We start from the raw sequence: 19,569 nt of genomic DNA, 5'->3' as shown, positions 1-19,569 counted from the left end.
GATCTGGGCAGGGACTCAGGTGTCTCCAAGGCCCCAGAGAGGGTGATGACCTCTGAGCTCTCTTTACCTTACTCTCAGGTGTACTCAGTGCCCCTCCCTTGAGCAAGGGCTGGCCAGGCCTACTGGCAGGAGGGTGGGGGCAGACAGATAGCCTCCTCTATGCTGCAGGTTGGGACCTGGGCCAGGCTAACAGGCACACTCTTCCCCGCCCCATGGCTGTTCCAGCTTCAGCAGCCAGCTTGAAGTGTTCCCAGCGGGTAGGCCACTTTGCCCTGGCCACCTCTAGGTTGGGAAGTGAGTGCTTGTTCCTTTAAATTCTCAGCAGGTTGAAACGGCTGATGACATCACTGGTTCCCGGGAGCGGAGGAGCTGGAGCTGGAGCTCAGGGAGCCCAGGCTGCCGGGGGGCTGCAGACATGGAGGGCCAGAGAAGCAGTAGCAGCAGGAGGCCGGGGACCCAGGCTGGCCTGGGCCCCCTGCCTGTGCCCCATGGGGTTTCCCAAACTGGGGCACCCTCCAAGGTAAGACTCCTAAAACCCAGGGCCCCCATTCCTGATCCTAGGTCCCACACCCCCACACACACTGCAGGCACCCTGGTGCCCCTGGCTGAGGGGCTGGCACTCTCCTCTGCCCACCAAGCAGGGCTAAGCAAAAAGGGCACCTTGAGGCCTGAGGGGGCAGTGATGGGACACCTGGAGAGAGATGGAGTTAGCCATCTCCAGGAGCCCCCAGGAGAGCCCTGAACTGGGTGTCAGGGGACCCAGCTGTGCTCCAGCTTTGCTGTGTGACCTTGGGCAAGTTGCTTGTCCTCTCTGAGCCAAGGCAAAATGAGGAGGCTTGTCCCTGAAGACTAAAACTGTGACATCTGGGATGTCTAAGTTATTAGTGCTGGAGGCGTTGTGGTGGTTGGTGGGGGGAGTGCAGAGTGGGACACCTGGAGCCAAGGAGGATGCCCAAAATGTAGCCTCAAAGAGCTGAGTTTGGGGAGGGAGGTGAAGGCAGAGTTTCAGGTTCTCTGAACTGAGAAGGACACAGGATGCAGACAGAACTGCATCTCTGGAGGCAGGGATGGGGCCACCCCAGAGTGAGGGTAAACCTTCTGCCCTCCCTGGCAGAGGACGCTTTATCCTGTCTTCTGGACACAGGGACATCAGAAACAAGGGAGGAATGGGAAAGGGAGAGGAGGTCCCTGCAGGGCCCCGTGCCCCCTACTCCACCTGCTGGACAAAAAGAGGATACCTGTTTGCCTGTCCTCACAGGTGGGGGAGAGGGTGAAGAGGGTCAGAGGGTCCACCCCTGGCACAGAGAAGTGTGATGTCAGGATCAACAGAATCCTGGACTTGCTCTGAATGTTAGAATCCCACTTGGTGAGAATGGACTATTCCACGGGGCTCAAATGAAATCCTAGCACATGGTGGGCTTATAAATGCAGAGAATATGAGACCAAGGCTTCCAAGGGACCAAGTGTGGCCAGGGACCCTTCATAGGCTCCTTCGTCTTATAGACGGGGAAATTGAGGCCCTGAGCAGAGAGATGCTTGCCTAAGGTCACACAGAGCTGGGCTTGGAATCTTACATGGCCAGTCTCAGCCCCGGGCTCTTGCTCCTGCATGGGGCTCTAGGAATGGGTGAGGAGGACAGAGAGGCCTGTGATCAAGGAGTCTGGGATATTTGGTGGGGGTGGGGGGGGAGCCTGAGGGGTCCTGGGTACTCTGGAGGAAGAGAGGGGTATTTAACAGGCTGGACCCAGGGTGTCCAGAGTGGGCAGATCGGAGTGTCAGGTCAGTAGCCCTTGGCCAGGGGAGCAGCAAGGACTGCAGGGAGGGTTTCCCAGGGAAGCTGGCTCCAGGGTGGCCAGGGAGTGGGTGCCAGCCAGGAAAGCAAGGAGAACCCTCAGGATCAGGCTCACACTCTGCCTCATTTGAGTTGGAGGTCTTAGTTTCCCCATCTGTGAAAGAGGTATCAGGCTCAAGGGAGAAGATAGAGTTCTGTGTGCTGTTTCCTCCAGGGGAGAAACTGATTCGCAGCACAATGGATTGAAGTGGGAAATTAGGAAGAACTTCCTTGGAAAGATGTTCCTTTTTTAGCTAGATGGAGTCTGCTGGGGTCTATTTGGAAGTCGGGGCCCAACCCACTGGTTATGGTTACCCTGATTCTTTGACTCTTCCTCTACAAGGTGGACTCAAGTTTTCAGCACCCAGTGAAGGAGAATGCAGCCCCAGTACCCTCGGAACCAAGGCTGGCTCTGGCACCTGTGAGGCCACGAGCAGCTATGCCACCTTCCTCAGAGGGGCCGAGGCTGGCTCTGGCATCTCCCCGACCCATCCTGGCTCCACTGTCTACCCCTGGAAGGCAGAAAACAGCTTCTGCCCGCCGCAGCTCCAGCCTAGCTCCAACGTCTGTGGGCCAGTTGGTGATGTCTGCCTCAGCTGGGCCGAAGCCTCCTCCAGCGACCTCAGGCTCAGTCTTGGCTCCGACATCCCTGGGGCAGCTGGTGATGTCTGCCTCAGCCGGGCCGAAGTCTCCCCCAGCCACCACGGGGCCCAGGCTGGCTCCAACATCCAGGGACAAGAAGCAGGTGCCACCTGCCTCCATGGGACCCAAGCCAGCACTGGCCACTTCGGGCCTGAGCCTGGCCCTGGCATCTGAGGAACAGCACCCACAGCCCCCCTCCAATTCTTCTCCAGCACCCAGTCCCATTCTGTTGCCCTCTCAGGAACAGGCCTCGGCTCCAGCATCTGTGACATCAGCCTCAGCCTCTATGGGATGGACACCAGCTAAACAAAGGGATGTCTCAGCCCCTGGAACTCTCCCCGCTTCTGAAGAGCATCTCCAGCCTCTGGCTCAGGCAGCTAGTCCTGCAGGCTCCCCATCCTTTATCCAAGCTCCCCCAGACCCCCGGATCTCCTCCTCCTTCAGAGCCCGGCCTGAGGTCCCCCGCAGCAGCCCTGAAGATCCTGTCCTGCCCCGGCCACCCCAGACTCTGCCCCTGGATGTGGGTCAGGGCCCTCTAGAGCCTGGCACTCGCTCCCCAGGACTTCTGTCCCCCACCTTCCGGCCAGGGGCCCCTTCAGCCCAGACCATGCCCCCAACCCTGCCCAAGCCACCCCGGTCTCCCAGCCGTTCCCCCAGCCGTTCCCCCAACCGCTCGCCTGGTGTTCCCCCAGCCCCTGAGATGGCCCTCCCCAGGCCTGGCACCCAGGGTACAGGGCCTGGCGGGCACCTGAGCCCCAGCCTTCAGCCTCAAGAAACCCCACTGGTCACCACCTCCCCTTCTACATCCACCTCGTCATCCTCCTCTTGGTCAGCTCAGCCTACCTGCAAGAGCGACCCTGGCTTCCGGTGAGGGGCCCTCTCCCGGGAAAGATTGTTGGGGCTTGAGCTCTGAGATGAGCCATCCTTTCAGGGTGGCTTGCCCTACTCTGCCCCAGTTTATCTCCCTGAGGAAGAGTCCTTGGGGGTGCTGGGACAACTCTGGGACTCTCAGAAGACAGCATCCCCTCCTAAGGGACTTACCCACTCCTGCCTCAATTGATCTCTCCAGGGAGAGTCTAGTAGGAGGGATACTGTGGGTCCTTCTAAGCGTTTACACCCACACCTGCCTCAGTTTATTTCCCCCAGAAAGGGCCCTGTGGGAGGGAGGTTGAGGATGAAGGAGTAGTACCCAGCAATAACCCTTCCTATACCCCCACCCCCAGGATCACTGTGGTCACGTGGAACGTGGGCACCGCCATGCCCCCGGACGATGTCACCTCCCTCCTCCACCTGGGCAGTGGCAGCGATGACAGTGACGGGGCAGACATGATTGCCATAGGGTAAGGAGGCAGTGCACGTGGACCCCCTCCTAAGCCCCTCTACCTCCTAGACCCTTACCCTCAGGAGGGGCTCTTGGGGCGGCCCCCAACCCTACGGCTGCGTCACCGCCCTACCAGGTTGCAGGAAGTGAATTCCATGATCAGTAAGCGGCTCAAGGACGCGCTCTTCACAGACCAGTGGAGCGAGCTCTTCATGGACGCACTGGGGCGCTTCAACTTCGTGCTGGTAACGCCTCCCTCAGTCCCTGGACAGACGGAGACCCCCTGGATTCCTGGCCCTAGCTCTGCCTTGACTCACTGTGGGGCCCGCTGGGCCTCTGTTGCCGGGTGCGTGGAATGGGAGGATGGAGGAGCAGACCTTAAGGACCGGAAAAGGCGAGGGCGGGGGCGGGAGATTTGTGTCCTGTCCCTCAGCCGCGTCGCCTCCCGCCGCAGGTGAGTACTGTGCGGATGCAGGGCGTCATCCTGCTGCTGTTCGCCAAGTACTACCACCTGCCCTTCCTGAGGGACGTGCAGACCGATTGCACGCGCACTGGCCTGGGTGGCTATTGGGTGAGCACCGGAGCAGGCCGGGAGGGGACAGGGCCCTAAGAAGTCAGTGGTTTAGACCGCCGGCCCGACTCACCGGCAAAGTCCCCTCCCCACGCTCCACCCCTTACTCTGATGCCTACCTCTTCCCAACCCCCCCCAATGCCCCACCCATTTCTAGACCCCGCCCCTTTCCTGCCGAGTCCCAGTGTTCTGCCCCTGTCCTAGAACTCACCGCTCTCCGGGCCTCTCCTCCCTCCTTACACCCCGCCCAGCGTCTCACCTTCTTGCCTAGGCCACGCCCATAACCCTCCCAAACCTGCCTCCCAAGGGCAACAAGGGTGGGGTGAGCGTGCGACTGGCGGCCTTCGGGCACATGCTCTGCTTCCTGAACTGCCACCTGCCGGCGCACATGGACAAGGCAGAGCAGCGCAAGGACAACTTCCAGACCATCCTCAGCCTCCAGCAGTTCCAGGGGCCCGGCGCACAAGGCATCCTGGATCACGAGTAGGGACAGGGGCGGGGCCAAATGGAGCTTGGGCGGGGCTAGTGGAGGAGGAGTGGGTCTCGGGGGCGAGTCTCTGAAAACTTGCAGCAAAGAACAGAGAATCCGCCTGGGTGGGCCTTGTAGGGCGTGGCTTATAGAGGTGGGTGACCACCCAAACTACATCTAGGAACAAGAATACATGGCAAGTTTGATGAGGCGGGAGGAAGCCTGCATGGTGGAGCTTTGCTGAGCGGCAGGGCCTTGCTGAGGGTCAGAACCTAAATTTGCTTTAGATCCGCACTCTCCTCCCCTGCTGCTTCATGGAGGGCTGAAGTCTCTGCCCCCCACCCACCCACCCACCATATCATCTCTAGGGGCAGCCAGTGCGGTTGGGTTGGATAGGGGCGGAGAAGGATCACCAGGGTTCTTCTACCCTGCTGACCCCCACTCCCTAATAGCCTCGTGTTCTGGTTCGGAGACCTGAACTTCCGCATCGAGAGCTACGACCTGCACTTTGTCAAGTTTGCCATCGACAGTGATCAGCTCCACCAGCTCTGGGAGAAGGACCAGGTGCAGAATCCCAGCCAGCACCCCAAACCCCAAGCACACAGAGCATGCCCCAGGAACACCTATACCCTAGGCTATGGTCCTTGCCCTCACCTGCGCTGCCCAAGCTGTTGTCCAATTCTGCCCTTCTGGACTCTCACAGCTCAACATGGCTAAGACCACCTGGCCCATCCTGAAGGGATTCCAGGAGGGGCCCCTCAACTTTGCGCCCACCTTCAAGTTTGACGTGGGTACTAACAAATATGATACCAGGTGAGCTCAGCACTGGGATGAGGTGGGGACATGGGCTGAGGTCTTCTGGATAAGGGAGACAGGGAAGAGGGGCAGGAGGCAAGGCCGGGGGCTGTGCCTTGAGCCCCAGACCCTGAAACTGGGGCTACCCCCGCCCACTGCAGTGCCAAGAAGCGGAAGCCAGCTTGGACAGACCGTATCCTGTGGAAGGTCAGACCTCCAGGTGGGGGTCCCAGCCCCTCAGGACAGGAGAGCCACCAGCTCCAGGTGACCCAGCACAGCTACCGCAGCCACATGGAATACACAGTCAGTGACCACAAGCCCGTGGCTGCCCAGTTCATCCTGCAGGTGAGTCCTGGCCTCATCCTTCCCTCATGACATCCCCATGGAAGCCCAGTTCAGGATCCCACTGCCCACCTGTAACCCTTGCACCTGCCCTCAGCAGCATCCATTCATTATCGCAGATTGGGAGTGGGTTATGATCTCCATTTTCAGATGAGGAAACTGAGGCTCAGAGACACAGCATCATTTGCCTAGGGTCACACAGCATGAGATTTAACCCTCAGTCAGTAAAGGAAAGAGTTAGGGGTTGGACTCAGGCTAGTCTGACTTCAGAGCCCATGCCCTTTCCACTAATCTCTAACTTCCTTCTTCTGAGAAAGGTTTAACTTATGTTAAAATTCACATATATAATAAGACCAGCAAAATCACAATGTTTACTCAAACCCCAGACAGCATTCATTCATATCCATTCATTATTTATTTACCATCTTATGATATGCCAGGCACTATAAGAGTGAGGTAGTGATGGGGTGGGGGAGTAGAGAAATAAAAAATACAAAGCTTCGGGGGCCGGCCTGGTGGTGTAGTGATTAAGTCTGTGTGCTCCACTTTGGTGGCCCAGGGTTTGCGTTTTCGGATCCCAGGCATGGACCTACACACCGCTCATCAAGCTATGCTGTGGCAGCGTCCCATGTACAAAGTAGTGGAAGACTGGGACAGATGTTAGCTCAGGGCCAATCTTCCTCGCCTAAAAAAAAAAAAATACAAAGCTCAACTCTAAATAGTTACCATAATTTAGCACTGTGTTTAGATTGAGGTCCCTGGTTGCTAAAGTAGAAAGGAGAAATCCTGGAATGTCAGAACCAGACCTGAGAGACCATGTAGTCCAACTCTGTTTTTCTAAGAGGAAACTGAAGCTCCTAGTGGGATAGGCATGTGCCCCAAGTTGTACACAGGCTCAGTGGCAGAGGCGGTTAGGTCCCATCTTTTCAACCCTGAAACCCAACTCTGGGCTCTCTGATTCTCTTGATCTGATAAGAGGGAGCCCTGCAGGCCAGAAAGTGTTTTCCTTGGTAACTTTGTCACATGGTCAGTCAGTGGGACATTGGCCAATATCCTCAGCTGGGAATAGAAATCTTCCCATATCTGGCCTCCTGTGACCTTTGGTAAAACGCGTGGGCATGAGATTTACCCCTCAGTCAGGGACTTTACCTTGAGAACCACTCCTTTCGGGCACCCTACTCTGACCTTAGTCCCTTGCAAAACATGACCTGTTGAGTACCTACTACGTGCCAGGCCTTGTGTAGGGCACTTCACATATCATCCCTTTGAATGCCTTAGTAGGCCCTGAGCTGTCCAAATTCTCCTTCCAGTTTTACTGGTGAGGGAAACTGAGGCTCAGAGAACTTAAGTCTCTTACCCAAGGCAACACAGTCAGAACAGTGCTCAGTGAAAGTTTTGACCCCAAAAGGCCCTGGAGAGTCTTTTCTAAGAGCCCACCCTGGGGGGCCGGCCAGGTGGCGTAGCAGTTAAGTGTGCATGCTCCACTGCAGTGGCCCAGGGTTCAGATCCCGGGCGCGCACTGACTCACCACTTGTCAAGCTGTGCTGTGGCAGCGTCCCATATAAGGTGGAGGAAAATGGGCCGGATGTTAGCCCAGGGCCAATCTTCCTCAGCAAAAACAGGAGGATTGGCATGGATGTTAGCTCAGGGCTGATCTTCCCCACCCTGGCCAGACCCACTGTTCGGAACCCAGGGGCAGGGAGAGGATGTGCTGGTTTCTTCTGGAGCAGCTTGGCTTAGAAGCTGAGGAGGGAGGGAAACCTGAAACCAGGTAAACAGGGGAGCAGACAAAAGCCTGAGGCTGGCACCACCCTTTTCCTTCCCTGAGGGCAGAGGTGGAGCCACTGCCCTGGCTACCTGCCACCCCAGCAACCCCACCCACATGGGTGACCCCTTGATTGGCCTGGGGTGACCCTGGGAAGAGGATACTCATGGTTGTAATTTGTCTTCATGGATTGATGACGAACAAGGTAATAGTGGCCCCTTAGTACAGGAGAACTGAGGTCTCCAACTTTCTACCCAGGGCTCTTCTTGCCCACTCAGGGGTGTTCAGCTTACCCCAGAATATCCAGGGCATCATGAGATTTTACCTGTCCCCCTTGCTAGCATATAGGCAAATCATTCATTCAGCACCTACTGTGTACTGGGAAGTTTATGAGATGCTTTACAAATAGTATCTCATTGAATCTGCTGAATTAAATAAGATCATCTGAGTTTATAGACAAGAGCCCTGGCATTCAAAGAGGTCAAGAAACTCACCCAGGGTCACACAGCCTGTCAATGGCAGAGCGAGGGCCAAACCCGTGGTCTACTAGCTTCAAAGCTGTGTTCTCATTCACTCCCTAAGGAGGCTGTGGACAGAAAGAGCCCTGGGCTGGGAGGCAGGAAGCCTGACATTTATCCTAGACATGTTCTGCCTCAGTTTCCCAGTCTGTGCAATAGCTTCAAAGGCCCTTCATCTCAACCGATTTGGGCTGACTCAGGCCCAAGGGCCCTAGGTGCATGGGATACTGGAGGGTCTCCCCTGATGTTGCCCCCTGCCCCTGGGAAGTTTGCCTTCAGGGACGACATGCCACTGGTGCGGCTGGAGGTGGCAGACGAGTGGGTGCGGCCGGAGCAGGCCGTGGTGAGGTACCGCGTGGAAACGGCGTTCGCCCGGAGCTCCTGGGACTGGATCGGCTTGTACCGGGTGAGAAGGGCAGGGGTGGTCAGTGACGTGGGGAAGGAAGGGCCTGGAGGAGCAGCCGGGCACCCAGGTGGGATCACTGGCTTCTGCAGAGTTTGATGCCACACCGGGGGCTGCTGGGGTTAGGTGTTAGGGGTCACAACCATCATTCCTCTTCCCCAGGTGGGTTTCCGCCACTGCAAGGACTATGTGGCTTATGTCTGGGCCAAACACGAGGATGTGGACGGGAACATCTTCCAGGTACTTAAGGGGAGGGGGACAGTGGGAAGAAGTCCCCGTTGGCCTTGGGGGCTCAGGACTCAGCTTGAGTGGTCCTGAGGCTACCTCCCTGTCTCCAACCTGGGCCTGTACCCCTGGGCTTACCAGGTGACATTCAGTGAGGAATCGCTACCCAAGGGCCATGGAGACTTCATCCTGGGCTATTACAGCCACACCCACAGCATCCTCATTGGCATCACTGAGCCCTTCCAGGTGAGTAGGCCAGACGGCAGGGTCGGGGAGTGCCAAAAGACCCTGTTCATATGCTACATCCTCTACCTTCTGCTCTGTGACCTCCTACAAGTAGCCTGACCTTCCTGGGTCTGCCAGCGGGGAGGGTTGGAGTAGTTCCAAGAGGCCTCAGTGGCCAGTTGGGGAGCAAGGCACCTCAGTGACCAGTCTTCCCCCCAGATCTCGCTGCCTACCTCAGAATCGGCCAGCAGCAGCACAGACAGCTCAGGTGCCAGCTCGGAGGATGAGGATGACAGCACCCTGGAGCTGCTCGCACCCAAGTCCCGCAGCCCCAGCCCTGGCAAGTCCAAGCGGCACCGTAGCCGCAGCCCAGGCCTGGCCCGCTTTCCCGGCCTTGCCCTGCGGCCCTCGTCCCGTGAACGCCGTGGCACCAGCCGTAGCCCCTCACCCCAGAGCCGCCGTGTGCCCAGGGTGGCCCCCGACAGGGGCAATGATGGCGGCAGCCGGGGCAGTAGTGAGGGGCCCTCTGGGCTGCCTGGCCCCTGGGCCTTCCCGTCATCTGTGCCTCGAAGCATGGGCTTGCTGCCTGCCTTGCGCCTAGAGACTGTAGACCCTGGTGGTGGCGGCTCCTGGGGACCTGATCAGGAGGCTCTGGCCCCCAACAGCCTGTCTCCCAGCCCCCAGGGCCAGCAGGGGCTAGAGGAAGGGGGCCTGGGGCCCTGAGGGCAGGGTGGACACGTGGGCCAGATGGTCCCCACTATGCCCCAATCTTCTGCAAATCCACCTGCCTCCCTCCTGCTGCTCTTCAGCTTTATTCGCACCTGCCACTTTGTCCTGACCAGGGGTGGCCAACTGGGGTCCCCCAAACTCAGTCTTGGCACCTCAACTGTGACAATCAGCAAAGCCCTATATGAGCCTCCATCTGGGATGGGGGGCGATCCTGGAGGTCATTGATTAGGAATTAAATTCTCCAGCCTCACTCCTGACTCCTTCCTAACTTGTTAGCGGTCTGGGGGTGGGAGTAGTCAGAGGAAGGGACTAAAGAGGCAAGAGGATGACAGATCTGACAATTACCAGCTGTATACATTACATGCACCATCTCCTTTAATCTGCACCACAACCCTGAGTTGTGGTGTTGAGTTCAGTGCCATTCTTAGACTCATTTGACAGGTGAGCAAACTGAGGCCTCCAAGAGGTTATGTGAGCCTCTCAAAATCAGATGCCTAGGCACAGTTTAGCTGTGTGTTAGAGGGAGGGAACATTTACTGGTGCTAAGCACTGTCCGTGTATTGGTTCACGCAATCCTCAACAACCCTATGAGATAGATCCTGTTTACACTCCTCTTTTCCGGAGGAGGAGACTAAGTTTCAGAGTGGGAGAGGGAGGTTCCTTACTCAAAGGCACGGGGGAGATTAGAATTTAGGTTTAGAGTAGAAAGAATGGGCCAGGGTTGGGCCAGGAAGGGCATAGCAGCTGTTAAGAGAAGGGTTCCCCCAGGGAGGAGGAGAGTAGGAATCCCCTCTATGCCCCCCAGTCCTAGATCCAGATACAGGCACTTCTGTGACATCCTCATTCCCCCATCTGCTGCCCCAGGCCTCAGCAGGCAGCCGCTGGGGCTCCCCTAGGCAGGTCCTTGAGACCTGTATTAATTTTGCAACATGGAGATATGTGTACCTCCTTCTAGTACTTCTGCTGGGCTGCTGCAATAAGTTACCCCTTCCCCATTCCTATCTGGATGTGAAGTTCCTTGGCAAGGCCCAAGCCCAAGGCATCAGAGTGAGCCTCCTGAACAGCACATCCAAGCACAGAGAGGTTGTGTCATGAGCCCAAGATCACCCAGCACAGCAGGAGACATGGTCCAGCATTTGGGTCTTGACCCGCCCCCCCGCCTCCCCCATCCAGCCTCCTGGCTGTCCACAAGAGCCCGTGTCATGCTTCAGTCTAAAACACTGAGAAGAGGCCGAGACTCGAGGGCCTGGCAAAGCCAGGGGCAGGGTCCAGTCTGGTGCCCAGGAGAGCTGGAACTGAGGTCACTGGTTCCAGGATTTCTGCTGCCCCTCAGGTCCTCGGGCTGCCTGGGTCAGCTGCAGGCACCGGTCATAGAATGACATGGGGGCCCTTGGGTGCTCTGAAGGCTGTGCCCGCCCCTCATCTGTGCCTGTGCCCTGGAGCTGGAGTCGCCTCTGCTGAAGTTGGCGCAAGTGCCGAGCTGACACCTCGATGGCCTTAGGGTCTCTGGAACAGCTGTGGGAAGAGAAAAGTGGGGCAGGCAGTCGTGGCTGCAGAGGATCCCACCCTACTCTGCAGACAGTGGGATCGAGGCCCAGAGAGGAGCAGGGCTAGGGCCAGGGAGGGGTGGGTTACACCTACAAGGGGGCAGAATAAACCAATAGCTGGCTGCAGGAACCTGGGCCAGTCTGGGCCTTGGTTTCCTCACCCGTGAAATAGAAAAAGTAACAAGGGACTGGCTTTGAGAATCAGAATTGCAATGAGATTGTGGATTGGGAGTAAGAGTTAAGCAAGCATTTTACTATGTGCTCAGCAGGCCTGGGCTACGTGTATCACACACACCATTTCCTGGGTTCCTACAACCATTTCACAGATAAGGAAAGGGAGGTGTGGCGAGGTTGACTCGACTTGCAAGGTCACTTTGGAAGTAAATGACAGTCAAGATGCAACCCACGTGGGCCAACTGCAGAGCTGAACCCAGGGCACCAGGGGGTAGGGGGTGATGACAATGGAGCTCAGAGGTGACCCTGTCCCCCGCTCCCTGGGCCCAGGCGCACAGAGAGGGTGTAGGCAAGCCACCCCTCGGGAAAATCCCCCGTCCCTCCTGGCTCTGCCGTCACTTACCCTTTGCCCTCAGCACAGTCCGGTGGAGGGGCCAGCTTGAAGCAGGTCCTGCCCAGCAGCTCCCAAAGCATGTTGGCGCCCACGGGTGGGCCATGGAGTCTCAGGAAGCGTGCCAGACTGAGGGCAGAGGCAGGATCAAGCTGGGGCAGGGCCTTGCCAGCCAGGCGCCCCTCCCCAGTGCCTGGCAGCAGACAGCCCACCCCTGAGGGCCCAGGCAGGCCTCACCGGCGTGTGCAATTGCAGTGGAAGAGGGGCTCATGGGCCTTATTGATCAGCTGGAACTTGGTCTCTTGAGGCCTGATCTGGTGCTCACACCGGTCCAGGTGGCGGAAGCTGCGGCAGGCCCGGCTGGTGCCTGGAGGCGGACATGGTGGTGAAGGGAGCCCGGTTCCCCAGGGAGGCCCCACTGATATGCCACTGCCATCCAGAAGAAACGCTGGCACACGTGCTCAGTCACACACACAAAGTCTCCCTCCAACTCATGCTATTCATGCCCTCAGAATGCTGGACACATGCTGGACACATGGGAGTCACTGACTCACATACACACACACACACACACACACACACACACACACACGGCAGTGCTGCCATGGGGGATGCCCAGAGTGCTGACGGTGGTCAGGAAAGGCTTCCTGGAGGCAGAGGTTGCTAAGCTGAGGCTAGGAGAGAGGAAGAGGAGGGGAGAGGGCTCCAGGCAGGAGGAACAGCATGTGCAAAGGCCCAGAGGTGGGAGAGAACAAGCTGCTTGTGAGGAACCAAATGAAGTTTGTGAAACTGGAGTTTAGACAGGGGAGTAGGGTCTTCAGGATCAGCACCTGAGGGCCCCTGGGTGTTGGGACATTGTCAGCTGAGGTAAAAGGAGCCATAGTGGGGGCTCAGTCGAGAGTGACATAGTCAAGTTTGCAGCTTACAAAAATCCTAACTGCAGCACAATTTGATGGGAAAGGTGGGGAGACTCCAGGAGGAGTTCAGAGCAAGCAAGGAAGCAACAGAGTCCCCCCATCCCCTCCCCTCACAGAGGCAGGGACACTTCCTCACATCGGGGACCCCCAAGATTAGGTTCTGAGCTCACCCTGAGGTTTTAGGCCACCCCATGGCCCCTGGAGGCCTGGATGGGTGACCTCCACCCGGGCTGTGGGGGCCATATGAGGCCTAGGGGAGGCCACGGGCACCTGGAGGGCTGTGGTGTTGGCTTTGCTGGGGTGCTGGGACTCTTTCCACTGTGGCGGCCACTTCCAAGGGTGCTGCTTCCATCGAGGCTTACTGAGGGCTGGGTTCTGGGGGCTGGGAGTCAGGGGGGTGGCTGGGGAGCTCCAGGAGGCATTGTAGAGGGTCCTGGGCTGGAGGCGGGCAAGGGCTATGGAGCCGTACGTTCTACACCTGGGAGGTGGCAATTAGTGGCGATTGATAACCCAGAATCCCCCCCCCCCAGCAGCCCCCGGCTTCATCTCCATGGAGACCAAGGCTCTGCCTGTCCCGTCCCTCATCCCACTGGGTCATGCAGGGTACCCAGGGAGGGTCCACATCCTGGGCCTTGCCCTAAGGAGAGGACACAGAGGACAAGGCATCTTTCCCTGGAGGACAGACAGACAGACAGGCCCCCCTCCCTGGGCTTGGAACCCAGGCTTCCCTCTGGGTAGGAAGGGGTTCGAAGGGGACAGCCACGTACCCGCCCCACCAGTACCACGCCACACACGCCTCCTGCTCCTCCAGAATGAAGCAAGGGGTTTCCAGCACGTTGAAGAAGGCCACACCCACGATGTCAGAGACGGGGTCTCTCTGGTTCTGCAGGCATTGCTGGAACCTGCCCCAGAGCCAGCACTCAGGTCCCTGGACCACAAAGGGCCACCAGCTCCTCCCCCAGCCCACCCAGTCACTAACAGCCAGGTTTTTTGGGATCCAAGAGTCCCTTCTCCTCTCAGGCCTCAGCTTTCCCACCTGCAGAGTGGGGTCCAGGCTGTCTGATCCTTTAGGATTCTCTGGAATCCCAGTCTCTGCACCCAGGAACTGGATAACTCTGCCCCACCTCTGAGCCCCCAGCACCCCCTGCCCACCGCCAACCTGGCGTCACAGCCGCAGTGGGAGATGGTGTGGAATCGGTAGTTTCGGATGCCATAGTTGTACTGGAAGGGCGAGACAGTCTGTGGGCAGAGGTCGTGTTCCCGGCAGCAGAGATCGGGGCCCTGGAAGACCCCTGCAGGGAGCAGAAGGGGCACCAGCTTAGAAGGGTCCTGGGCACCACACACCAGCCACGCTCTGATCATGTGTTGAGATCAGAGACCTGGTTCTCGCCCCAGCCCTGACTCAGACGCCCTGCGTGGCCTCAGCCCAGTCACTCTCCCTCTGTGGGACTCACAGTTTCCAAGCTTGCAGAGAGCACCCAGGTGCAGTCTGTGCTGGGCAACTCCAAGTGCCGAGCAGCCCCCTAGAAGCCCTTGCCCATGGAAAGGTCTTCCTTGGGGGAACTAGAGTCTGCCTCCAGAGTTCCCAAGCTCACACCCCAAATAAAACTCCAAAGTTATGAATGTGTGTGGAATGGAATGACAAACAGGCAGGGTGCAACCTTTCTTGCTGGCATGATGAGGCATTGCCAGGATGCCAACCTGCTGTGACTTAGGTGCCAAGTCCTCCCCCCAACCCTCCACGCATACACACAGACAGCTGTACTGAGAGTGCAAAAAAGCCATCCATGTTTCTCACCATCCAGCAAGAGTGCCTTTTACTGAGCATTTCCCGAGTACCTGGTACTTCCCACATCTAAGCTCACAGCAGCCCTGTGAGGGAGGTGTCACTTTCATTATACAGGTGGGGAAACCGGGGTTCAGAGAACTTGGATGTACTGAACTGGGATTTGAACCCAGGCCTTTGGGTCTCAGTGTCCCCTCCACTGAGCATGCTGTGCCCATAAAGCCTCCTCTTGGGTAATGGCTTTTTGGCTCAGCCAATCTTGGATCCACCCCAGCCTGTGCCCTCCCTTGGATGGTAGTTAATGAGGACTCCCAGGTTTGAGTAGGACCTTTCCCATCTACGACCTCATTTAAGCATCCCATGATGAGACTTGTGGCCAGTCCCATTTTACAGATAAGGAAATTGAGGTTCAGAGTGGTTGAGTCACTCCCTCAAGGACACACAGCCTGGGAGAGTGGGTGCCAGGGTGAAAGCCTGTACTCCCCACCCTCAGCCCCACAGCCCACAACCCCACGGCTCACCCAGCTTCGAGGAGTTCCCGGCAGAGTCCCCAACTCCACACCACAGCGTGCCAGGCATGGTCCAACCTCTCTTCACTCGCTGGTGCCCCACACCAGGCGCTGCACTCTGCCCTGCTGCTCGCTTCTGCCTGGACCCTGCTGGACTCTCCTCAGGCCTCCGGCAGGCCTCCCGCTGACTCTGAAGGGTGGCCAGGGCTCTCTGCAGCTCAGGTCCAGGGGTGTGGATGAAGGATCCCCGGGTGATCTCACCAGCACATACAGCACTGAAGGCTGCGGTGAGTGCCGGCTCATCCTGCTGGCTACACGCCTGTAGCCTCCCTTGCCCATCCCAGCGGGCGTGGAACAGGGCCAGTCCCTGTGCATCCTTGCCCAGGAAGCTCAGGGACCCCAAGGGGCTGCCAGGGATGGGCCTGGCCAAGTGGCAGGAGGTGCTGTCCCAGTGGAGGGCAGGGGAGCCCCCCAGAGCCACCACCAGGAAGCTCGGCATCCCCAACAGCACCACCAGAACCCCCATTCCGCTCTGCCCAGCCCAGTCATACAAAGCCGCCGGGATGCCTGCCCCTGGCAGCCCACCCACGAGGCAGCAGTTCAGCAGCTGAGCAGAAGCAATGCCCAGCAGACCTGGTGCAGTGGGCCGATGAATGGAGCTTTGGGAGGAGTAGGAAGGAGGCTGGACTATGGGGTGATCTCGGGCTTGTAACTGAATCCACTGGCTGGGCAGGCTGCTGATTGGCCGAGGAGTGCACTTGCCGAGGCCCACGCCCCCACTCACCCTGCTTTCTCAAAGCCATCCAGTCACCTGCTGCCGCCCTGCCTGCATGAGGACTATGGGAGCCAAAGCCCTGGGCCCTGGGAGAGGGGGCCAGGAGGGGATCTGTATCTCCCCGGGGAGGAAAGAGGGTCCAGGGGCTCAGAGGAGGCTCCTAGAACTCATCCTCATCCCCTCACCAGTGGTGGCTGCCACACCCAGGTCCATGAAGCCAGCAGGGGGCCGTGGGCGTCTACCAGAGCTGGGTGAAGGAGGTGAGGGCAGGGCTGGGGCTCTGTGGCCACACCCCTGGGAGCTCCTGAGGCTTCTGGGAAAGGGAGCGTCTATCCCCTGGCCAAGTGGGGTGCTCCTCCCAGTCCTGCTTCTTAAAAAGCTTCTCACCATACCCAGGGGACAGTGCCCCAGGGCTCTCTACTTCCTGTGACTCCAAGCACAGCAGTAACCCTCCTGGTGTGATAGATGGTGGAGACACAGCCAGAGCACCTCCATCCCTAGACTATAGCCACCTGGGAGACACAGCAGGCAACATGTGTCCCCCAAGAGACAGGGATGGTCTCTCCATCAGGGAGGGGCTACACCCAGCACGTGTTCCTGTGTCCCAAAGCTGATGTATCACTCAGCTTCCAACCATCCAGGGAAGCCAGGTGCTTCCACCCATAGTGTGGATGAAGAAACTGAGGATCAGTGAGGGTGGGAATCCTTAGGTGACAGTCCAGCCCCAGCTGGGGAGGGGTTAGATGCTGGGAGTGCAGCTCTTGGGGGCTTTGCTGGGAGGTCAGGGCTGGCCAGAACAGTGACTTGTCTGTCTTTCCATCTGCCCACCAGCCTACTGCTCCCCCAACATCCCCCGAAATCTCCATCTGAGTCTCTTCCAGGAGGATGAGCCCTAGTCGGGCAGAGCCAGGGGCAGAGCTGGGGAAGGGGAGCCCACTGTGCAGAGGAAGGAGAAGGGGGGCTGCAGGGTGTGCAGGCCCATCTCTGTGGCTTCAGAACCAGCCTGGGCCTGTGGCCCTAGAGGTCACAGCTGGGGACAACAAAGAGAAGGGAGAGAGAGAGTGAGGGTAGCCCAAGAGCCAGACTCCTTCTCTCCAGAGGTTTGGAAAGGGGGTATGGATTAGAGCGAGTGATGGCAAGAAGGGTAGGGAGACCTGAGGTTCCCAAAGGCGGAGACACAACTGAGCGAAGGTGGGTCCCTCTGGGAAGAATTCCGATGTTTGGAAACCATCGTTCTGGTAACTTTCCCCAGTTGTAGAAAAGACCACTCACCTCTGCCCCCTTTTCCACAGTACAGAGCCCTTCCCTGCCCACCATGAGGGGAAGCTGGGAGGTGCCATGGCAGGAATGCAACTTTCAAGGTCAGGCAGACCTAGCTAGGGTCCCAGCACTGTGTGACCTCAGGCTTAGGAGTCTTAACTTCTCTGAGCCTCAGTTTCTTCATCTGTATGATGGGTATAATCATAGCCATCATGTCATAGGATGTCAGAACAGACTCTCAGCACAGCGTCTGGCATCCAAAACACAGTCACTAAAGGCTCAGGACACACCCCTGGGCAGGAAGCAGTTTACCCAGGGGAAAGCAAGTCCCTAAATTTTCAGACCACAGCACGTGTGATAGTTCGTCCTGGCTAGACCACTGCTTGGCTGTGTGATTTCACGCTTGTCTCTGCCCCTTTCTGGGCCTCAGTTTCTTCCTCTGTACAGTGAGACATACAGTGGAGTTGACCTTTGAGGTCTCTTCCTGCCTGGGCCCCAAAGAAAGGCAGGCTGGCACCTGCCCAGGCCTTGAAAGAGGGTGTCACTGAGTTTCCCTTCAGATTTCATGCGGTGGCCACGTCAGCCAGCGTATAGGACAGACTCTGAAGCCCTGACTCCCACCAAGGTGCCCCTCAGAGGCCCTGGAGTGGAGGATGGCAGGAGCCAAACCAGTAGGACAGGACAGGACCGGCTGGGCCCTGCAGACAGAAGAGGGGCCGGGGCTTTCCTCTGTTCTCCACCCATCTGGGGCGGGGCAGAGTGCACAGTGGGTGCCAGTGGGGAGGAGGGGTGGAGGTCCCTGGGAGAAGGTGTTACCTCTCCCTCCCTGTCTGGTTGTTTATCCCTGTCTCCCTCCCTCAGTCCCCATCACTCTTGCCTCCTTTTGGCTTCTCTCTCATCCGTCTGTCTCCTTGTCTCTTTCCCTCTCTGATTCCGATTCTCGTAATTTCTTCCTGTCTCCTCCATCCCTCCCTCTCTCTTTTTCTCCTTGATTCTAACTCTCCATCTTATTTTCTCTCTCCATTTCTTTCTCTCCCCTGTCTCTCTTTACCGTTTTTCACTGCCCTCCATCTCTTTTATTGTCTCTCTCTCCCAATGTCTCTCTGCCTCCCTCTCTCCCTATTTCTGTATCTCGTTTTTTCTGTCCTTCCATCTCTAGGAATTTCTCTCTGTGCTCTCTTCCCACTCCCTTCTTCCCTCTTTTTCCCATTTCTCTCTAAATTTCTTTTCCTTTTCTCTCCCTCTCTCTGTTTTCCTCTGTCTTCCTGTTTCTTTGTGTTTTCTGGCTTCTCTCTTCCCTTCCTCTTCTCTCTCATCCATACCCTCTTTATCTCTCATGCTTTTCTCTGTTCTTTGCTCCTTTGTGTGTCTCTGTCTGTCTGTATCCCTCTCTCTCCTAATGCTTCTCTCTTCCTCTGTCTGCTCTCCTCCTCCCCACCCTGACCCCAGGCCCAGGTCCCCACCCTTTCCCGTTCACATTTTCCCAGCCATGACCTCATCTGATACTCACAACCCCCACTCCTCCCTAGGGAGACAGGCAGGGCAGGGTTTCTCATCCCATTGTCAAGATGGTTGGAATGAGGCCCCAGAAGAGAAGAGACTTGGCAAGAGTCACACAGCAGATCAGGGGAGAAGCCACGTCAGACTTCCCCTGGCATGTGGGGAGGGTCCCCTCGGGCCCTGAGAAATTCTCGGCTCCCCCATAGCCTCCCCTCAGAGCCTTCCTTCTACTGCCCAGATGGTGCCCTCCCTCTGCTCCTTAGATCTGGCCCTCCTGGCCCCACCCAGAGGGCTCCCTGCAGCTCTCTGTGCCAGGAGAATGGTGCAGGCAGTGCCTAGCTCCAGAACATTCTGCGTTCATTCAAAAACAAATAATTACTGAGTGTCTACTATGTGCCAGGCATAGGGCGAGGCCCTGCACACAGAGAAGAGGGGAGCGGGGACAGAACAGGCTCAAGATGGGGAATGGAGAGGGAACTCATCCCTTGGGGGTAAAGGGTCTGGCAGCCAGAGGAGCCAGAGCCTGGATGTCAGTTGGGTCCTCTATGAAGCTGCCACCAAGATGGAGTTAGAAGTAAAAGAAATTTATTGGAGGAAATGCTTGTGAAAGATAAAGGGGGAGGAAGCAGGATTGAGCAGGGAAAGCCTTCAGATTGCATTGCAGGTCTGACTGTAAGTAAGCATAAGTGAGGCCATTTTGTTACACTAAATGGCCCCAGCCTCTCCTCTGTGTGACTACTTGCTTTTCTGCACGTAGTCTAAAAAATTCATATGCTCTCCTGATTTATGGCCTCCACCTATGTATGTACTCCCCAATAGCTTGATAAATTAAAAACTTTGTTCTATGAGTTTCTCTCCAGGAACAGGCTGACCA

The 19,569-nt window shown here is 57.5% G+C and overlaps 2 protein-coding genes across 3 annotated transcripts; one reads left to right on the top strand and one right to left on the bottom strand.

Annotated features, from left to right (window-relative positions):
- The first annotated feature begins 385 nt into the window (after window positions 1–385).
- Window positions 386–10,954, top strand: INPP5J (inositol polyphosphate-5-phosphatase J). Of its 2 annotated transcripts, none has more exons than XM_004429765.3 (13): window positions 386–520; window positions 2,175–3,340; window positions 3,697–3,813; window positions 3,931–4,039; window positions 4,249–4,365; window positions 4,673–4,848; window positions 5,287–5,398; window positions 5,538–5,647; window positions 5,791–5,974; window positions 8,523–8,660; window positions 8,820–8,897; window positions 9,024–9,128; window positions 9,327–10,954. In XM_004429765.3, the coding sequence occupies exons 1-13, from the start codon at window positions 416–418 to the stop codon at window positions 9,828–9,830; spliced, it is 3,021 nt and encodes a 1,006-aa protein (XP_004429822.1). In that variant the 5' UTR covers window positions 386–415; the 3' UTR covers window positions 9,831–10,954. The 2 variants fall into 2 exon arrangements, with proteins under 2 accessions (XP_004429822.1, XP_087280076.1); XM_087423950.1 differs by having other exon boundaries at window positions 4,637–4,848.
- Window positions 10,955–10,997: 43 nt separating this feature from the next.
- Window positions 10,998–15,929, bottom strand: PLA2G3 (phospholipase A2 group III). The gene is made up of 7 exons (XM_004429764.3): window positions 15,173–15,929; window positions 14,025–14,157; window positions 13,633–13,767; window positions 13,036–13,343; window positions 12,186–12,315; window positions 11,961–12,077; window positions 10,998–11,351 (listed from the first exon to the last, which is right to left on the bottom strand). Exons 1-7 carry the CDS (start codon window positions 15,684–15,686, stop codon window positions 11,138–11,140), a joined length of 1,551 nt encoding a protein of 516 aa, XP_004429821.1. The 5' UTR covers window positions 15,687–15,929; the 3' UTR covers window positions 10,998–11,137.
- Window positions 15,930–19,569: the final 3,640 nt, after the last annotated feature.

This window comes from Ceratotherium simum, chromosome 35 (assembly GCF_057802395.1).
Source record: "Ceratotherium simum simum isolate JZ-2026a chromosome 35, ASM5780239v1, whole genome shotgun sequence".
NCBI lineage: Eukaryota > Metazoa > Chordata > Mammalia > Perissodactyla > Rhinocerotidae > Ceratotherium > Ceratotherium simum.
Note: the sequence above shows the minus strand (reverse complement) of the source record. Positions and strands in the feature narration are given on the sequence as shown.